This window comes from Protopterus annectens, chromosome 6.part0, assembly GCF_019279795.1.
Source record: "Protopterus annectens isolate FY-2018-M chromosome 6.part0, PAN1.0, whole genome shotgun sequence".
Lineage (NCBI taxonomy): Eukaryota > Metazoa > Chordata > Ceratodontiformes > Protopteridae > Protopterus > Protopterus annectens.
In genome coordinates, this window is record NC_056737.1 from 321,823,855 (window position 1) to 321,842,384 (window position 18,530).

Here is an 18,530-nt window from a genome sequence, read left to right on the forward strand (position 1 = left end):
CATGGCTTTGTAAGTCAAGCAGAGATCACCTCTAAGTAGGCGATATGAGACAGAGAATAGTTGGAGTGTTTTGAGTCTGCCCATATAGGACAAGTGTTTAAGGTCTAGGATGGTCTTTGTGAGGTACATTTGTGCCTCTCCAGTTGTTGCAGGTGTGTAGTGAGGTACATGCTAAATGGGGCACTGTACTCAATGACTGGCCTAATGAGGGAAGAGTAGCGGGAGACAATGACCTCTTTCTTCCTGGATGCAAAACCCTTACTAATGAGATGTGCCACATAGAAGGACTTTCTGACCACAGTGGCAATGTGGTGATCAAAAGAGAGGTTGCGATCAACCTGTGTTCCCAGATTTCTCATAACACCTTCTGTGTTCAGTGGACTACTATCAATAGGGTAATTCACGAGAACAGAGTTTTTCCCAAAGGTGATGACTACACACTTTGGAAGTGAGCTTAAGGACATGATTCTGACACCAGTCATTGGTCTCAGTGAGACCATTATGTAGGATGTTATCACTTGGGGAGCTAATAACAGCTCCCAACTTACAATCGTCTGCAAACTTTGTCAGCCAGAGTCCCTTTGTGTTGGCCTGGACTTCAGTGAAGTAGATACCAAACAGAAGAGGACCCAGGACCAAACCATGGAGGACTCCACTAGTGATTAGTCGTCAGTCTGACTTGGAGTCAGCTACTTTCACACTGTGGGTTCTGTGAGCCAGTTTGCAACCCACCTAGTGATATAGGGGTTAATGCCTAGCTTAGTGAGTTTTTCTATGATTCCTGAATGGGGAATGGTATCAAAGGCCTTGGCCAGATCAAGGTAGGCTGTATGACCCACCTTGCCTTCATCCACACCTCTGGTGACTGACTCAAAGAATTCGACCAAGCTGAGCAGGCATGATCTACCCTTCACAAAACCAAACTGTGTGGGATCCAGATTTGGAGATTCCCTATATCCTTGTTTATTAGGTGCATGATGATGTGTTCCACAGCTTTTTAAAGATTAGACTTGTCCGGCTAATGGAGCGATAGTTCCCAGGGTCTGTAGTCTCTCCTCCTTTGTAGCGAGGGATGACTGTAGCAGTGCGCCATGCGGTAGGGACAAAGCCTTTGGTGGGGCTGTGATTAAACAGGGCACACAGGTGAGGTGCCAGCTCACTCTGAAGTTTATGTAGAACACAGCCAGGGATACTGTCAGGTCCCATAGAAGCTGTATTCTTGGCCTTGAACAGTGCTATTTTAACTTGTGCAGCAGTAATACTGAGTGGCTGGCAATCTACTGGTACTGCGATTGGTCCTTTGGGGGAGGGGTAAAGTTGGCACTGAATCTGTCGGACAGTATACTACAGGAGGTTCCATTCTGCAGTAGCTCACAGCAAATCAGGGTATTGCCGTCGAGATTTTTTAAATAACTATAAAAGGCCTCATGGCTGTCTTTACTATCTGCTGCAATTCTGCTATTATAGCTAGCTTTAGAGGATTTGATGCTATATATAATTGTTATAACACATACACAGAGCTTTGCTAAGATGTGTTATAGCATCTGGAAGCTACAGAATCATTTCAAAACCTTCTACCCTTCCAGGGTAACAATTAGTTCACCCCTAATACAGTAGTATTCCTAGTCCTGGTTTTCACAGACATTTTGTCTCTGGCTGAAATCAGAACTGTAACATACCATCTTTGTGGCCAAAATCCAGGTAATTTAATTTCAGACTATTTTTCAAAGTTAGCTGGACTGAGATTAACCTTTTCTCTTCCAGCATCCTCCACTACAACATACTCATTTCAACAGTTACAATACAGTCTGACATACAGGTGTATTTCTTTTCTGTCCAGCAGAATCTACTGTTGGTACATTTTTAATACAAGCAGCTTTACAAATTCATTTTCAACACAAGCACCTGTACAAATCAATTTGATATACAAATAAAGTACAGTTGTGTACATGTATCATAAATGTAGATGTTCGAATGTATTCACTGTTGCAGTCACACTTGGGTTATCCTGCCAGGGGTAGCCCTCAGTCAGCCCAAATACCAGAGGCTTAGTATTTCTGTGTTGGTTGCTGTCACTCCAGGACTGACGTCAGGTCATCAGTGGTATAAAAACAGGCAGCCAACGCCATTACATCAGTTTTTCTTGCCCCAAATGTCAGGATCCCCCAATAGGGAGCTAAGGTATGGTGGAGTAACGCCACCAGTAGAAAGTAAATACCAATAGCCCTGTAAGGGTGAGGGACAGAGAGAGAGAGAGAGACAAGGGGGTTGGGAAACCAGGACTGCAACAGTGAATAGACTCGAACATCTACATTTATGGTAAGTGTCCACAACTGTACTATGTTCTTCGTGTTTCACTGTTGCAGTCATTACACTTGGGTTGATTCCCAAAGCTGCGGAACGGGTGGAGGCAGTCAAGAAGAGCTGGGGCTGGCTAGTATGCCCTGCAGGACTGCGGCTGCAAAGCCTGCCCTGGATTTTGAAAAGATAGACAGGTGGTAATGCTTGGTGAAGATAAGAACAGAACTCCATGTTGCAGCTTCCAGGATGTCCCTGGTAGGGACTCCTCTGAGAAAGGCTGTACAGGCTGAAGTTGCCCTAGTCGAATGTGTTCTGACCCCCTGTGGGGGTGGGTTCCCATGGTGTTTGTAACACAAATGGATGCAGTGTGCTATCCATTTGGAGACTGTTTGTTTTAATATGGCTTTGCCCTCTGCCCCTGGTGCAATGCTGACTAGTAACTGGTCAGATTTCCTCAAGGGTTTAATCCTATCCACATAGAATTGAAGCTGTCTGTGCACATCTAGAGAGTGCAGGATCCTTCCCCCCTTATTTTGAGGTTTAGGGAAAAAGGTGGGCAAATGAATAGATTGGTTGAGAGCCACACTGGGCACCACTTTCGGCATGAAAGTTGGGTTAGTCCTGAGGGAGACCATGTCAACATGGAAAATGATGAAAGGTTCCACAGCTATAAGTGCTTGTAACTCAGACACTCTTCTAGCTAAAGTGATGGCCAGAAGCAAGGCTGTTTTCCAAGAGAGCAATTTTAACTCTGCTAAAGCTGTAGTCTCAAAGGGGTGGGTGGAGCGTGAGCTTTTCCAATACCAAGTTAAGCTCCCAAGCAGGGATAGGGGTTCTTCTTAGTAGCCTTAAGTTGTTAGCCCCTCTCAAGAACTGTTTGATGAGAGGGTGTGAGAAGAGAGGTGGCTCAGTGTTGTAATGTGCAGAGATGGCAGAGGCAAGGATTTTAATGGAAGAGAAGGATAGGCTCCTGTGGAGTAGTTTTGTTAGGTAATCCAGTATGAGAGGTAAGGAGGGCTGTGCTGGGTCAGCTCCTTTACTCTGGATCCAGGAACAATACCTTTTCCACTTGTCAGCATAGGATTTTCTAGTAGTGGGTCATCAGGCTTCACGTATGACATCCAGGACTTGTTTGCTTAGGTTGGCCACTGGAGGAGAAGTCAAGGAATAAGCCAGGCTGCTAGGTTCAAGGTCTGCAACCACTGATGCAAGAACTCTCCCTCCTGCTGAGTCAGGAGAGTTGGAATCTGGGGGAGGTGCCATGGAGGCAACGGGGACAGACTGCACAGTAGTGGGTACCAGTGTTGGCATGGCCAGTATGGGGCAATCAGGATTGCCCTTGGTCTTTCCTCCCTTATTTTGAGTAATACTCTGGTAAGCAGAGGTAGAGGGGGAAATGCATAGCTTGAGAGGTTTGCCCACTGGAAGGATAGGGCATCCACTTTCCAGGCATTGCTGTGAGGTCCCCTGGTGTAGAATTTGCTAAGCTGGTGGTTGTAGGGGGAGGCAAATAGGTCCACCTTCGGGGTACCCCATTTTTGGGTCACCAGGCTGAAGGTGTTGTGGTTAAATTGCCACTCATGTGGGTCTAGGAGATTTCTGCTTAAGTTGTCTGCCAGACAGTTTTGGTTGCCCAACAGGAATAGAGCTTGCAGGTGAATATGCAAGGCTGAGGCCATGTTCCAAAGGGTCATGGCTAGCCTGCAGAGTGGGTTCCCCCTTGCTTGCTGATGTACCACATTATTGTGGTGTTGTCGGTTTTGATTAGTAGAGGCCCCGGAGAGAGCAAGGATCTGAATGCTGTCAGAGCGTGCTGAACAGCTAGCATCTCTTTTTTGGTTGATGTGCAGATGAATTTGGTTTGGGCTCCAGTGGCCATGAATGTACTTGCCATCCAGGTGAGCACCCCAGGCATAGTCCGATAAGCCTGTGGTTGGGGTCTGGGGGCGTGGGGTTGTGAAAAGGGAAGTCCCTTGTTGTGGGTTGCTCCAATAATTTTGATTTGACATGATCTTTGGCTTGCAGAATTGATAAGTTCCTGTAGGTCTTTATTTTCTGCATAGTCAGGGAAGGTAGATAACTTTTGTTTAATGAGTTCCATGGTATGTTGCTGGTATTTCAGCATGAGGAACTGACAATTTAATGCTCTAATGGCAAGAGTTGCAGAGATATATACTTTTTTTACCCCATCTGTCTAACGCTTGTGAATCCCTGTCTGAGGGGGTGGGATTCTTAGCTGTGATTGCTTTTATTCCTTTAAGCCCTTGGGAGATGACCTCTGGGTCAACAGTAGGATTCCCGAAAAGAAATCTGTGTGAGTCAGGGACTCTGTAATACCGGTCAGGTTTCCTGGGAGCAGGAGGTAAAATATCAGGAGTTAGACTGGATTCCATAATGACATCATCCGCAACATCCAGAACAGGAGGGATAGCCAAGGGTCTATGTTGTGGCAAATCTAAAAATTCCCCGAGTCTCTTTTTGGACTGAGGATATTCTGGCATTCCCAATGGAAGTGCTCTCTCAAAGTATGTAGGGTTTCACCAAAAGAAAAATCTTCTGGAGGAGAAGCAGAAGGAATGGATTCCTCTGCATCTGAATCCTCATAAGCAGATAAGGACAGGTCTTCATAATCAGAAACCTCAGAGTCGTCAGAGTCTTGGTCAGATAAAGCTGCTGAGGACAAATCTCTTTTTCTTTAAGCAGGGGAAGGCTGGCTTCCCCTAATCAACATGATAAGGTTTTCCGCCATTTTAAGCATCTGTGATTGTGGCAAGGAAGCAGGCACGTGAGTTTGGGTCTTCATTTTTTTAGGCAGTAGCTCGTACTCTGCCGGCCCTAGAAACTCGGTAGTTTTAGAAAGAACTGAAGACGCAAAAGAAATCATCGGTTTGTGTCGAATATCGGGTAGTGCGAAGAACTTCCTCAGAAGCCGGTGCCTGCAAAACGCTCCAGACTCATCCAAGGCAGAGACATCCGCAGGTTCTGTAGTCAAAGAGTCTCACGGCATACCGGATGCCGAACGGGTCTCGGTAGCGGCCTGTGAATCCATCAATGTGGGCATCAGGGGCTACGAAAGCGCCTCACTGAGTACCGGCGAACTGGCGACTAGCTTAACGGAAGCATCGTCGGCAGTTTTGGACCTGTGCGATCTGTCTCTGTCTTTATCCTTACGTTTTTTCAGAAGATCGGTAGTCAGATGGCTTACCAAAGCCATTTCTGAATATGGAGATCGAGAGCAAAAGTATTTAGCTACAATAAGGGCCCTACATCGAACAGTTCGGGCGTTGAACAAAGCACAAAACCTGCAGCGAGGAACGTCGTGGTCTGGGCCTAAATAGGTGATGCAGTAAGAATGGAAATCTCGGTGTGGTATTTACTTCCACAGGCGAGACAATTGCTAACTTTTTCTGACATCGGTTAGAGCAAGAAAAAAGGATCCCCGATGGGGTACTTAGATTTAGAAGACTTCAGCTTCAATTTCGGAAATGAAAACTCAGGTAACGGCTGACCGGCATTCGTGTGAACTGCTTCTGCTTCGGGCTTCTCGGCAAGAAAGACTGATGTAATGGCATCGGCTGCCTGTTTTTATACCACTGACAGTCCTGGAGCAACAGCAACTGATGCAGGAATACTAAGCCTTTGGTATTCGGGCCGACTGAGGGCTACCCCCTGACAGGATAACCCCCCCAAGTGTGATGATTGCAACAGTGAAACACGAAAAACATCATATAATTCTTTACAAAACTCCAGCTAGCTACGTTGGCATATGTTACACATCCACAACTCTACTTTTCCTGACATAGCTGGCAATACTTCATTATCATTATAACCTCCAAATCCTTTTTTGTGTTCTATCACATTTGGACCTAACCACTTTTTAATCAGTCTCACTAAAAAGGAATAGATGAAAAAAACCCATGGAAACCCAAATGTCTGTGCAATAACTAGTCAATCAAAGGGCAAAATAAGGCCCAGCTTCACAAGTGAAAAATTTGACTGTCCCCATCAAGTGCTGTTAAACAACAATCATTCTGAAAACTATCATTAATGCCAAAATAGTGTGTGTCAGAATGTATACAAAACTACCGGGACAGTGACTCCACAGTATGTCTGCACATAAACACACATCTTCCCTTTCAAGATTCCAAGTTTATCATGAGCATGGGAAATTAATCCTGCCCTCATCTAATGGGGCATCTGCAACTCAGTCATGCAAATTATGTACCTATCTTCTACATCCTCATGAGCATGACTTCATAAACAAATTCTCCAAAAATGTATTGTAAAAAAATGAGCCAAAAAACTGAGTGGTGCCCCAAATCAAAACTTAAGTTAACACGCAGAAAACAAAGAGATATTGATCTTGTGGAATGTCCCTTGGGTTTGTTTAGAAGGGGTTGATTTGCAGAATCGATACATAGATTATACAAATCCTAACCACTTTGAAAGAGAGTTCTTTTTTGCAAACTGTCCTTTCCTGCTATCAAAAAAAAAGCAAAAGTTGTTCTGTTTTCCTGTGATCTTTTTGTTTCTCCAATAAAACCTTTAGCTGTCTGTGAACAGGTCACCGTAATTGGGTGGCGGGTAAACGGCTGGCCTCCCTGGAGGTTGCGCTTGCGCTGCCACCAGTTAGGTCTGTTTTTGCAAGTCTTTTCTTTGGTCTGAGAATGGAGTGTCTCGGTGAGTTGTTTGGTGACCCATGAGCAGACCATTGCCATTAGAACGTTTCCACTGATGTGGTTGTCTGGGTGACAACACCTTCCTCATCAGGTCGTCAACCCGGTCCGAAACAAGAACAGACCCGTCGGCCGAGACTCCGTACCGGAACGGACGGAGTCGAGGGTGAGGGAACAGACCGAGAAAAGGACTGGACGACCCGCTGGGCTCCACATCAGCAGATCAGCTCTTCAAAGACAAAGACTGAATCGGCCCCGGAAGGAATGGAGAGGAGGGAAGGCCTTCAAGTCAAGTTTCACACCAGCTGAACCGTGATCTAAACCTTTGCAGAAGGCATCCAAAGCCTCTGGAAAGGGTTTTCAAAAGAGCAATCCTCTTGTAAGTGGAGAGGCCAAAGGCAGTAGACACAGGACTATGGGTTGCCAGTGACCTATTTTTTTGGCCACACTGCTGACACTTGCTTGACAGACTTTTTGCCTCAGACTAGGCCCCGTACAAAAAACGATAAAAAAGGTTAACGGTACATGAATTAACGCCCCGGCACAAAAAATACCGGATAAAAAGGTTAACGTACCAATGAATGAACCACAACACAATCACACAAGGTAATACTGACAATATCAAAGTTATATCTTAGCTTAGAAAACCCTCGAAAGCTAGCTCCCCAGCGATCAATGCAGCAGCAGCAAACTAGATCTGAGCTTGCAAGAGGTTGGCACACGGAGCCGGATCGGCTCCAACCCAATAAGAACAAACATTGAACACTTTCACATTTAACAGTGTCAATAACCACTTTTAATAGTAATTACTGCTTACATATTTATGCTACTATGGCATAGCAAAAAGTCGTAAAGGCTCAAAATAAATGACAGGAACCCAAACTTCTGTTAACTCTAAAAATCAGCTTGGCAATTTAATATCTCTATCCACTTCAAACACTAGAAAATATACTGCTAAGTTTCTTATCAATTGCAGGGTAAGTTTCTTTTTTCCCCCTCTAACTTTTAACCTACCTGCTGTTTGAGAAAGATAAGTCGCTGCACCTCCACGTAGGCTGCCTGCAATGTAGCCCGAGCCTGTACGAAACTGTTTTCCAGACTCTGTAATGACTTGCTCAATTCCTCCTCTCTCAAAGAAATGTTCAAAAGGGAGTCCACCTGAGATCGCTCTAAGAAAGGAAACAAAAACATGAAAAAAGTCTTCAAAAGACAGTGTCTCAACAGGTAACAGACTCAAGCTCTAGGCAAACATGACCAAAAGTTATGTACTTTTTCACATTATTGTCAAACTGTAGTTCAGCCTTTCCACTGTCATATCAGTTGCCTTTTCAGCTAAAACAGAATGATCAGACATCAAAAGAAGGCTTCCTACCAAGGACAAGATTAAGAGGGCTGAAAAGGTTAACAAAGCAGTCAGTGCCTTTCCTGATCACGCATATTACCAAGTAGCAAGGTCCCTCATGTGACCTACTCATTGGGGACACGCCTGGAATCTACAATGGGCCTCCACAGTTGTACAAGGCTGGCAATACAGCAAGATACTAACACAGCTGGAACAAAATAAGGGCAAACTTTCCACACGCTGGATCTGTGTGCAGTAACAGAGACTAGCATGCAGTGAGTGCAAATAATGCTCTGATACTAGGTTCTAAGAAAGCATTAAGGTATCTTTCCAGCAGCAACACATCTTAACTCTCTTCCAGAAACCTTTTTCACTTGGATCACTAAAAGTAATTTAAATCTTCTGTGAGACCTCAATGTAAATTAACTTGGGCCTACACAAAATAAAATCACACAACTGACCGTCTTCCATAATCTGATACACCCTTTCACTATTGCAGCCCATCCACCTCTAATGATGCCTTCTTTATTCAACCAACTACTCATTAACTTACCTCACACAGATGGCATCAAAACTCCGCTCAGCCCAAATGACTCACTCTACTGTCACCTTATCTCATTAAAGGACCCCCAGTGTAATGATTTCTTCAAATTCTTTCCCTCTATTCACAAAGAAAACCAACTACTAAAAGTGCTCCAGCAGCTGGACCTGATCCCTCTTTAAATCGGTGAATTATCTTTAGCATGCTCTTAGCCTGTTTTGTAACACACAAATCCCAATCCAATAAACCACTTACAACTCACTACCTTAAAGGAAATCTCTGTATTTAATTTACAAAGGACGTCCAATAAACAAATAAGCAAAGGAAAAATGGAAACTCCCCTTTTACACAACTGGAATGCCTCTTATGACCCCCCCCCCCCCAAAACAAAACCCAGCTAAAACAAAACAAATCTCTATAAAAAAGCAAACACAACACCACTGTGACATGCATTATATACAAATATTCTAACATATTTCACTTCTTCCGGCTCCCCTGTCTTTTCTTTTTCATCCATCTCTCTCGCTTATGCTCTGCCTTACAACTTTTTCCCTGCCAAACAGTTTCACTTTCTGTAGTTATCTTCTACTCTCCTTTGTAAAGAACAGTTGTCCAATAAAACTTACCATAACAGTAGGTGTCTGAAAGATCACTGCTGCAGCAGAGTAAACAATATTGGTTACATCCTGCACAGAACATAATAGCCATCCAGCTTGTAAAGCTTCAGGGCACCCTCCACATACTCAAACAGTTATTCAGCTTCATCTGAGCTGAATAAAAAGACAAGATTGGGTGCCAAACCTGCTAGAGATGTCATCCCAACAGAGGGATGCTAAGCCCCGAGAGGGCATTGCTAGTAACATAAAAAAAACATGTCTGAATCCTGGCATAAAAACACAACAAAAACAAGAGAGTGGAGGGAGGGAAAGCGACTACTGCAGCAGTGGTCATTCACACATCTGTTATGCCAAGTTTACTCATACATCTGTACTATGTCCTTCATACTGATCACTCCCTACAGTAGCCTAAGCTACACGAGTAGATTCCCATAGCTTAAAATAACTGGGTGATGGAAGAGGAAGTGTCCATAACCCCCTAGTAAAAGGATGCAATGAATATCAAGTAGCTGCTTCTAAAATACTTTGAGCCAACCCCCCTTTTAAAAAGCCATAGATAAAGACAAAGCCCTGTAGAATGAGCCTTGAACCTGCCTAGAAGAGTTTTGCTGTGACTGGCAAAACAAAGCCCGAGAACTCCATTTGGAAAAAGTGTGCTTTGACACGGGATGCCCCTTTTTAACATCACAGGAAAGGGGGACATGTTCAAAAGTTCCGGAAGATTTTGTTCTGTTAAGATATTACCAAAGTTATCAGTGGAAATCCAAAGTATAAAGTTTCCTTTCTCCCTCATTTTTGGGCTCAGAAAAAAAAAAACAATACACTGGCTAAAAGTAAACTCAGATACAATTTTAGGCATAAAAGGAGAATTAGGTCTCAAAGGAGATGAGAAGGTCAATCCACCATAAGAGCTTTCAACTCAGACGTACTTCTTGCAGAGCTCAGAGCAATCAGCAAAACTGTTTTCCATATGATGAAAGTGCAGTTATGTAAAATCTTACCATAACTGTAGACGTCCTTCTCTTCACTGTTGCAGTATTCATTACAACAGGGATCCCTGGTAACAGCAGCCAGACATCCGGACAGTATACTAAAGCCTTTAGGCTCCTTTAAGGAACACCATACATCACACGTGCTCCTCACGTAGTATGGGACATAAAGGTGACCATCTAGACGTACCATCCTCAGAACTGACAGCCCTGGTAGGAAAGCCAGTCCAAGCAGAAGAGAGGTAATCAGCTCATCCAGAAGATAAATGTATCAGGGGAGAAGGGAGGGAGTTCAGTACTGCAACAGTGAAGAGGACATCTACTGTTATGGTAAGATTTTACACAACTGCACTATGCCCTTCTATTTCACTGTTGCAGTAGTCATTACAATAGGGAGAGTGCCAAAGCTCAGGAGGAAGAATAAGGACCAGCAGAGCTCTCTAAGAAACCATGAAGGATGGCCCTAGGAAAACCAGCGCTAGCTCTGGAAATTCCACACAACTCGTAGTGCTTGGTAAATGCATGCAGAGAGGTCCAGGTAGCTGCTTCAAGAATATAGCTAGTACCCAAATCCTTAAAAAGCACCAGAAGAAGCCACAACTCTAATAGAATTAGCCTCAATAGAAGGAAAGAAGGCTCTTACTATGAAAAGAACAACAAAAAGAAATTACTTTAGAAATCCAAGCAGAAATAGTTTTCTTGGACACAGCCCATTCTAAGGACCTAGGAAGAAAGGAAAGAAAAAGCTGATAAGATTTATGAAATGTCTTAGTCTTATCCAAATAAAATCAGAGTTCTCTATGCACATCCAACGTGTGAAGCACCTTCTCAGTGGCAGACTGCGAAGAAGAGAAAAAAGTGGGCAAATGAAAAGACTGATTAAGAGACAACTCATTTACCACCTTGGGCATAAAAGAAGGATCAATACAAAGGGGATACTCTGTCCTTATTGAACACCAAAAGGACAAGCCATAAGGGCTTGAAACAAAGACACTCCTTTAGCAGAAGTAAGGACTAACAAAGATACTCAAAAGGTGCCTGAGATGATTTTCCTAAACAAATTTAAGATCCCAAGGAGGATGGACATGCTTCCTGTGAGGCCTAATAGGAAGGACGTGTTTAATAAATTGTTTAGCTTCAAATTTAGAAGCTAAAGGAGGTAATGAAGGCAGACAAGCAGAGATAACTGATAAACTGGGCCTTAACAGAAAAAAGTATAGTTGTGTAAAATCTTACCACAACGATAGATGTCCTTCTTTTTCACTGTTGTATTCCTAACATGAGGGATTCCCCAAGGGTGGCCCAACATCTGGCCAGTATACCAACGCAGTTTACTACCCAAGATACGCTGTAAGTCGCACATACACGCCTACCATAAGTAGAGTATTAAAGCGATGTCTGGACATACCATCCTCAGAAATGAATGCCCCAATTAGAATGCCAGCCTAAGGAAAAGTAAGGGGGCAAAGAAGGAAGGGCATTTCTATAGGAAATATAAAAATGAAATAGCTTTAGAAATCCAAGTAGAAACTGACTGCTTGGAAACAAACAATTCCAAAGACATGGAATGAAAAGAAACAACAAGCTTATCAGATTTTCTGATAGCCTTATTCTTATTAAAATAAAATCTGAGTTGTCTATGCATATCTAAGGTGTGTTGTACATTCACACCAGCAGACTGCGGAAAAGGGAAAAAGTAGGCAAATTAATAGATGACAACTCATTCACCACCTTGGGCATAAAAGAAGGATTAGTACGCAAAGACACTCTACCTTATAAAAAACAAAAAAGGATGACAAGCCATAAGGGCTTGAAGCTCAGGCACACATTTGGCTAAATAAGGGCTAACAGCAAAGCAATCTTCCAAGAACAGTGTTGCAAGGAAGCTGAAGCTGCAGGCTCAAAAGGAGCCTGAGTCAGGTTTTCCAAAACAAAATTAAGATCTCAGGGAGGAGAACAGGCTTCCTGGGAGGTCTGATGTGAAGGGCACCTTTCAGAAACTGTTTTACCTCAAAACCTAGAAGCTAGAGGAGATAAAGGCAGACAAACAGATAGCCGACAGGTGACACCTAACAGAGGAATAAGTCAACCCAGCATTGAGCAATTCACACAAGAATGAACGAACCACAGGAATATCCACCGAGAGTAAATCCAGGTTACATGAAAGACATCAGACAGAAAACCTCTTCCATTTGGATATGCAGGACTTCCTAGTATTGGGTTTCCTGGCCTTCTGTAGAACCCTAAAAATGTCCTCAGAGAAAAAGTGCCTGTAAAGATTCAGAATCCTATCATCCATGCAGTCAGTTGAGGAGTGGACAGGTGGGGATGGATTAAGGATCCTTTGTCTTGTGCGAGTAGGTCCACCCTATGAGGTAACTTCTGATGACTGCCCTTGGCTAAATGCAGAAGAGGACCAATGCTGTCTTGGCCAAAAGGGAGTCACCAGGAAAATTTTGGGTTTGCCCTGTTGAATCTTTAACAGAACTTTCAAAAATCAGAGGGGGGGAGATACATAAAGAAACCTCTCCTTCCAAGAAAAGGTGAGGGTGTCCACCTTTCAAACCAGAGAACCTGGGACGTTGTCACAAAACTGAGGAAGGCATATTTGAGGAGTAATGTCCAGAGTGGATAAAGTCCGGAAACACATCCCTGTGAAGCATCCACTCATGGGACTGAGTCAAGGACCTATGCAGTGTGTCTGCTGCAAGTTTTAACCTGAGGGAATATAAACCGCCTGAAGACTCGCATGATACTGAACAGCAAGCTCCCATACCATGAGTGCAAGCCAGCAAAGAAGGTAACATTTTGTTCCCCCTTGTTTGTTTACATACCACAGGACTATGGTGTTGTCTGTAAATAAACTACAAGGCCCTGGGGAGAAAAGAGGATGGAAGGCCTGAAGCACCAGCAGAAACACTCAACTCTTCGCTGTTGATGTGCTCCATCTGCTGAACAGGAGTACAGACCCCCTGCACTTTCATTATCCCAAAGGCTGCTCCCCAACTTACTTCTGAGGCATCTATGAACAGTACTTGAGATGGAAGGGAAGAAGCCTGGGTTCAGAGACAACTGCTGAATCCACCAATGAAGTTCCCTCTTTAGACAGGGAAGAAGAGGAAATGTAAATTCTAGGGGATGCGCATCTTGTTGCCAGACTGATTTCAGGAACCACTGAAATTTCCTCATCTGGAGTTTGGCTAGAGGTAACATAGGCACGGTGGATGCCATAAATCTCAGAAGTCTCAAACTCTCTGGCTGTGACAAAGGTCAGAGAAAGAAGAGTTTGAAAGAAGGAAATGAGAGTCAAGGCCTTTGGCGGAGGCAGGGTTGCCAGCAAAGGCACTGTCTGAATCCTGCACACTAGGAAAACACGATCTTGAGAAGTGGTTGGAGAGGACTTTTTGAAGTTTATTGTGAAACTCACACTTTGCAAAAGAGTGAGGGCAAAGTGAAGATTTTACCGTAAAGTCTCTGGTGAGGATGCTTGAAAGAAGAGACTGCCCAGGTAGGGAAATACTTGGATGCCTTGTAGCCTGCAGAAAGCAACCACAAGAGCTAGGCATTTAGTGAATACCCTTGGGGCAGTAGAGGCCAGAGGGCAAAGCAGAGAAATGAAAATGCTAGGAAGCAACAGAGAATCATAAAAATTTCCTGAGAAGGACATGAACATGAATGTGAAGGTAGGCATCCTTGATGTCCAGAGAAGCCATGAAAGCCTGAGGAAGAAATAAAGGAAACAAGGTCTGAAGAGACAACATGCAAAAGCAAGGAATTTTCAGAAAATTATTTACGGGTAAAAGATCCAGAATGCGTCTCCAAGGAACCTCCTTTCTGGGCACCAGAAATATTCTTGAATAAAACCCTTTTCCCTTTTGATCCTGTGGAACCTCTTGAATAGTTGCCTGATTTTACAGTTCTTGAACTACCTCTAGGAATAAATGTAACTTTTCCTGAGGTGGCTGAAGAATGCCTATGAAAGGGGGAAAGGATTTCCAAACCATGAAATACTTGCTGTATTATGGAAAGAACCCATGAGACTTGTGTTTGATCAAAGTGAAACAGGCAAAGAAAGACAAAGGGAAAGCGGAATGAGGCTGTGAGAAATGTGATAAATACTACCTCGCTTGTCAGGAAAGGGCCAGGAGAAGCCTGAGTAGTCTAAGCAGAGGAGCCCACCTACCAGTTCTCTTACATTGAAGAAGACGATGGGCATTCTTTGAACAAAAGCTGGTTTGGAAGGATAATTCCTTTGGAACTTAGGCACAGGTGAAGCCAAAAGATGTTTCAAATACCTCACTCCTTGCCTTTCCCCTGCAAGGGCTTAAACAAATCAGCAGCATCACTACCAAACAAACCATTGTTGCCCAGGTGAGCATTCATCAACTTAGCTTTTTTATCAACTGGCAGGGGTTGAAGCCTGAGCCAGGAATACTTCCCCAATGCAGATCCTGAACCAGCAGCCCTAGATAAAGCCTCTGCTGCACTTGACAGAATGGTGAGCTACCTTAAAGGAAGTCCCTAGCAAAGACAAATCTGAAGTTTCCCCCTGACAATCTCCAAGGTCAGAAATAGCTTGGGCAGCCTGGGAAAGAACAGCCAAAACATATCTAGTTATATGACTTTGGTAATTAACAGCATGAAAGACGAGGGTGGCAAAAGTATAGACCTTCACCACCAGTCTTTCGACGGTCCTGTTTTCCTTATTTGAGGGAAGTTGCCTAGTGATGGGGAGTAGTTTAGAAGGCTTATCTGAGGCCACAGAACCCACTTGTAAAGAAATTTGCAATGTTCAGGCACCTTGTAAAAATGGTCGGGAGCAGAAGGTTGAGAATCTGGAACCCGAGATGCTGAACAGAAAGCATCCAGTAAACCAGGCAAAACTGGAGGAACAGCAGATAGTGAAGCAGACTCCATTTATAGGAGCTCACATCATCTCTTTTGCACATCATAAACCTGGGAGCAATCCTACGTGAAATACTCCCTCATCTTAGCAACTGTATCTCCAAACGTAATCCCTTCGATAGGAGATTCTGGACCAGTACATTCCACTTCAGGAGATGCAAACTATAGAGAAGGAATATGGGTGGAATAGGCCAAGGATTCATCACCTGAAGGAACTTCAACAGAAGAATCCCGATTCCTAACTCTCTTTTGATGGAAGATGTCCAAGGAGGAGCAGGGACAAACACCAACAGGAGGCTTCAAAGCCACAAGGGCATTAAATAAACCCAGGGTAAGTTCTGCTACTCACTTTGAGGGTCCTTGGGTGAAGAAATATGCTTTGTTTTTGCTTATTTTTTACATGGATGTCCAGTTTATGAAACATGGACGAACCCGATGGCCTACACTCAATAATACTAGCTGGAATCTCCTCTCCCACCAGAATCTGCAGAACCCCCTAGGCTCTTCTGTAATAAGTCTTGGTTCCCTCTGACCATCTGAAACAGACATCTGCAATGCCTCCAAGGACATGCCTGTTGACGGATCCATGGTGACCTCTGAAATGGCGCCAGCCAAGGAATCTGACCCCATAACTGGAGGAACTTCCACATTTACATCAGCCTCAACAGAAACGTCCGATGTAGGAGGGGCAGTGAAAGACTGACCTTGATTTTTTGGCCTTTCTCTTCAGTGAAGACTAACATCATGCCTACAAGTTCCCTCCATAGAGTCTTTTGCTAACAGATTAAGTTAAGATACTGATTTTTCAAGTAAATAGCAAGAGGGAAAAAAAAAGTAATAAAATACCTGGGGTTAAAACCAAGACTGAGATTTACACCTACCCCGAGAAAACTGAAGGGCATTCCTACCCTGAGACAACAGGGTACTGAGGTGCATAAGGCGATTTCTCCATCTCCCAGAGAGCAAGTGACATTTTGTTTAAGTAAATATCAAGACAGGAAAAATTACTTCATAAAGTTTTAGGCATAAAAGCCTGACAAACACTGCAAGTTTTGTGATCATGAGTAGACCACAAGCAAAACAAGCACTGCTCATGAGTATCTTCATGTGGAATTTGTCTTCCACACTGGCATTTGCCAGATGACATGTAAAAACCCCACAACAAAAAGCTGCAATAAATAAGGAAAGAAAACCCCAGTGGGGCACTCACTGAACAGCTTGATACACCAGCAAACAACTTGGGTGAACAGATCAATGATCGAAGATTGCATTTGGACTGGCGGTGCAGAAGTTCTAAAGATGGTACATCCGGATGTTACTTTTATGCCCTATGTATGCGAGGAGCATACATGCAAAGTACGGCATATCTTAGGTAGTAAAAGGCTTTGGTATACTGACCAGACATCGGACCACCCTTAGCAGGGAAACCCACACGTTAGGAATACTGCAGCAGTACAATAGAAGAACATTAAGCCAATCTGGCATTGAGCAGTTCACACAGATAAGAAAGGACCAAAGGAACATCTACAGAAATTGAACCGAGTCTACGAGAAAGAGCAGTTCACACAGATAAAAATGGACCAAAGGAACATCTAAAGAAATTGAACTGAGTCTACGAGAAAGACACCAAACAGAAAGCCTCTTCAATTTGGATAAGTAGGATTTCCTATTACTGGGTTTCCTGGCCTCCTGCAGCACTCTAAATATGTCCTCAGGAAAAAAAAAAAAAAAAAAAAAGTCTATATGGAATCAAAATCTTATTGCCCACAGTATCAGTTGAAAAGTGGACAGGTGGGGATGGATGAGAAATCCCTTGTCCTATGTGAGCAAGCCCACCCTGTAAGGTATCTTGTGATGATTGCCCTTGGCTAAACGGAGAAGAGGGAAACCAATGCTGTCTCGGCCAAAAGGGACTCACAAACAAGATTTTGGGAGCATCCTGTTGAATTCTTAACAGGACTTTTGGAATGAGACAAAGGGGAGGGAAGGCATGGAGAAACATCCACTTCTTAAGAAAAAGTGAGAGTGTCCACCTTCTAAACCAGAATACCTGGGACTCTGGCACAAACAAAAGAGGAGAGGGGAGGCAAAAAAGATCTATTTGAGGAGTACTCCACTGGTGGACAATGTCCAGAAACACATCCCTGTGAAGCATCCATTCATCAGACTGAGTTACAGATCTGCTCAGTGTCTCTGCCACAATGCTTTAACCTGAGGGAATGTCAACTGCCTGAAGAGTCACTTGATACTGGATAGCTTGGTGAACCAGCAGTGGGATGAGCATTCAGACTGATAATCAAGAGATGGCATTCAGAATAACGCTAAAGTTCTGAGGATGGTACATCCAGACATCACCTTTATGCCCTATGCTACCCGAGGAGCATAAACGTGATGTACAGATTACCTTAAAGCAACCGAAAGACTTTGGTATACTGGCCAGATGTCGAGATGCCCTTGGCAGGAGATCCCTTTTGTAATGAATACTGCAATAGTGAAATGGAAGGACATCCTCAAGTCAGTCAGATGAACTAGTTCAAATGCAGCAACTGTTAACTTCTCAAACACAAAGTTAAGATCCCAAAGAGGCATTGTCAATTTCTTGGGAGGCTTTCTTACGTAGCACCCCTTTCAAAAACTTTTTCAAGAGACTGAATTGAAACTTGGCTGACAAATGAACCTTAACAGAGGAGTAAGATAGGCTATAAGACAATTAATTCACACATACTGTAAAAGCAGAGAACCACTAGCCCTAAATGGGTGTGGGTTATTTTGTTGGCACCGACTAGAAAATATTTTCAATTTATATATGATTTTCTAGTAGCAGGCTTTCTTGCCTCCATTATTATCTGCTGCACTTCTGCAGAAAACAGGTGCCTAAAAGGCTTTAGGACCCATCATCCAGGCAATCAGCTGAAGTTGATTAGCTTCAGGTGCATCAAACACTCTTTGTTTTTATGTGAGTATATACACAGTCTGTCAGGAAGCCTGTGGTGCTTGCCACCATCCAATTCCAAAAGGAGGGATCCTTCTGAATTTTCAATAGTACCCCAGAAATCAATGGAAAGGGTAGAAACGCATAAAGTAACATTCCTAGCCAAAGAAAAGGCATACATCTTCAAGGCCTTCTTGCATGGACTTCTTGAACAGAGTCGTTGGTTG

The 18,530-nt window shown here is 43.6% G+C and overlaps 1 protein-coding gene across 1 annotated transcript in view; it reads right to left on the reverse strand.

Annotated features, from left to right (window-relative positions):
* The window catches only part of ZNF106 (zinc finger protein 106), a 2,006,671-nt gene that overhangs the window by 1,041,972 nt on the left and 946,169 nt on the right, over positions 1-18,530 (reverse strand). Inside the window, exon 8 of the mRNA XM_044074076.1 lies at positions 7,992-8,146. Within this exon, the coding sequence (XP_043930011.1) occupies positions 7,992-8,146 (155 nt within the window). The remainder of the gene's footprint in view (positions 1-7,991; positions 8,147-18,530) is intronic.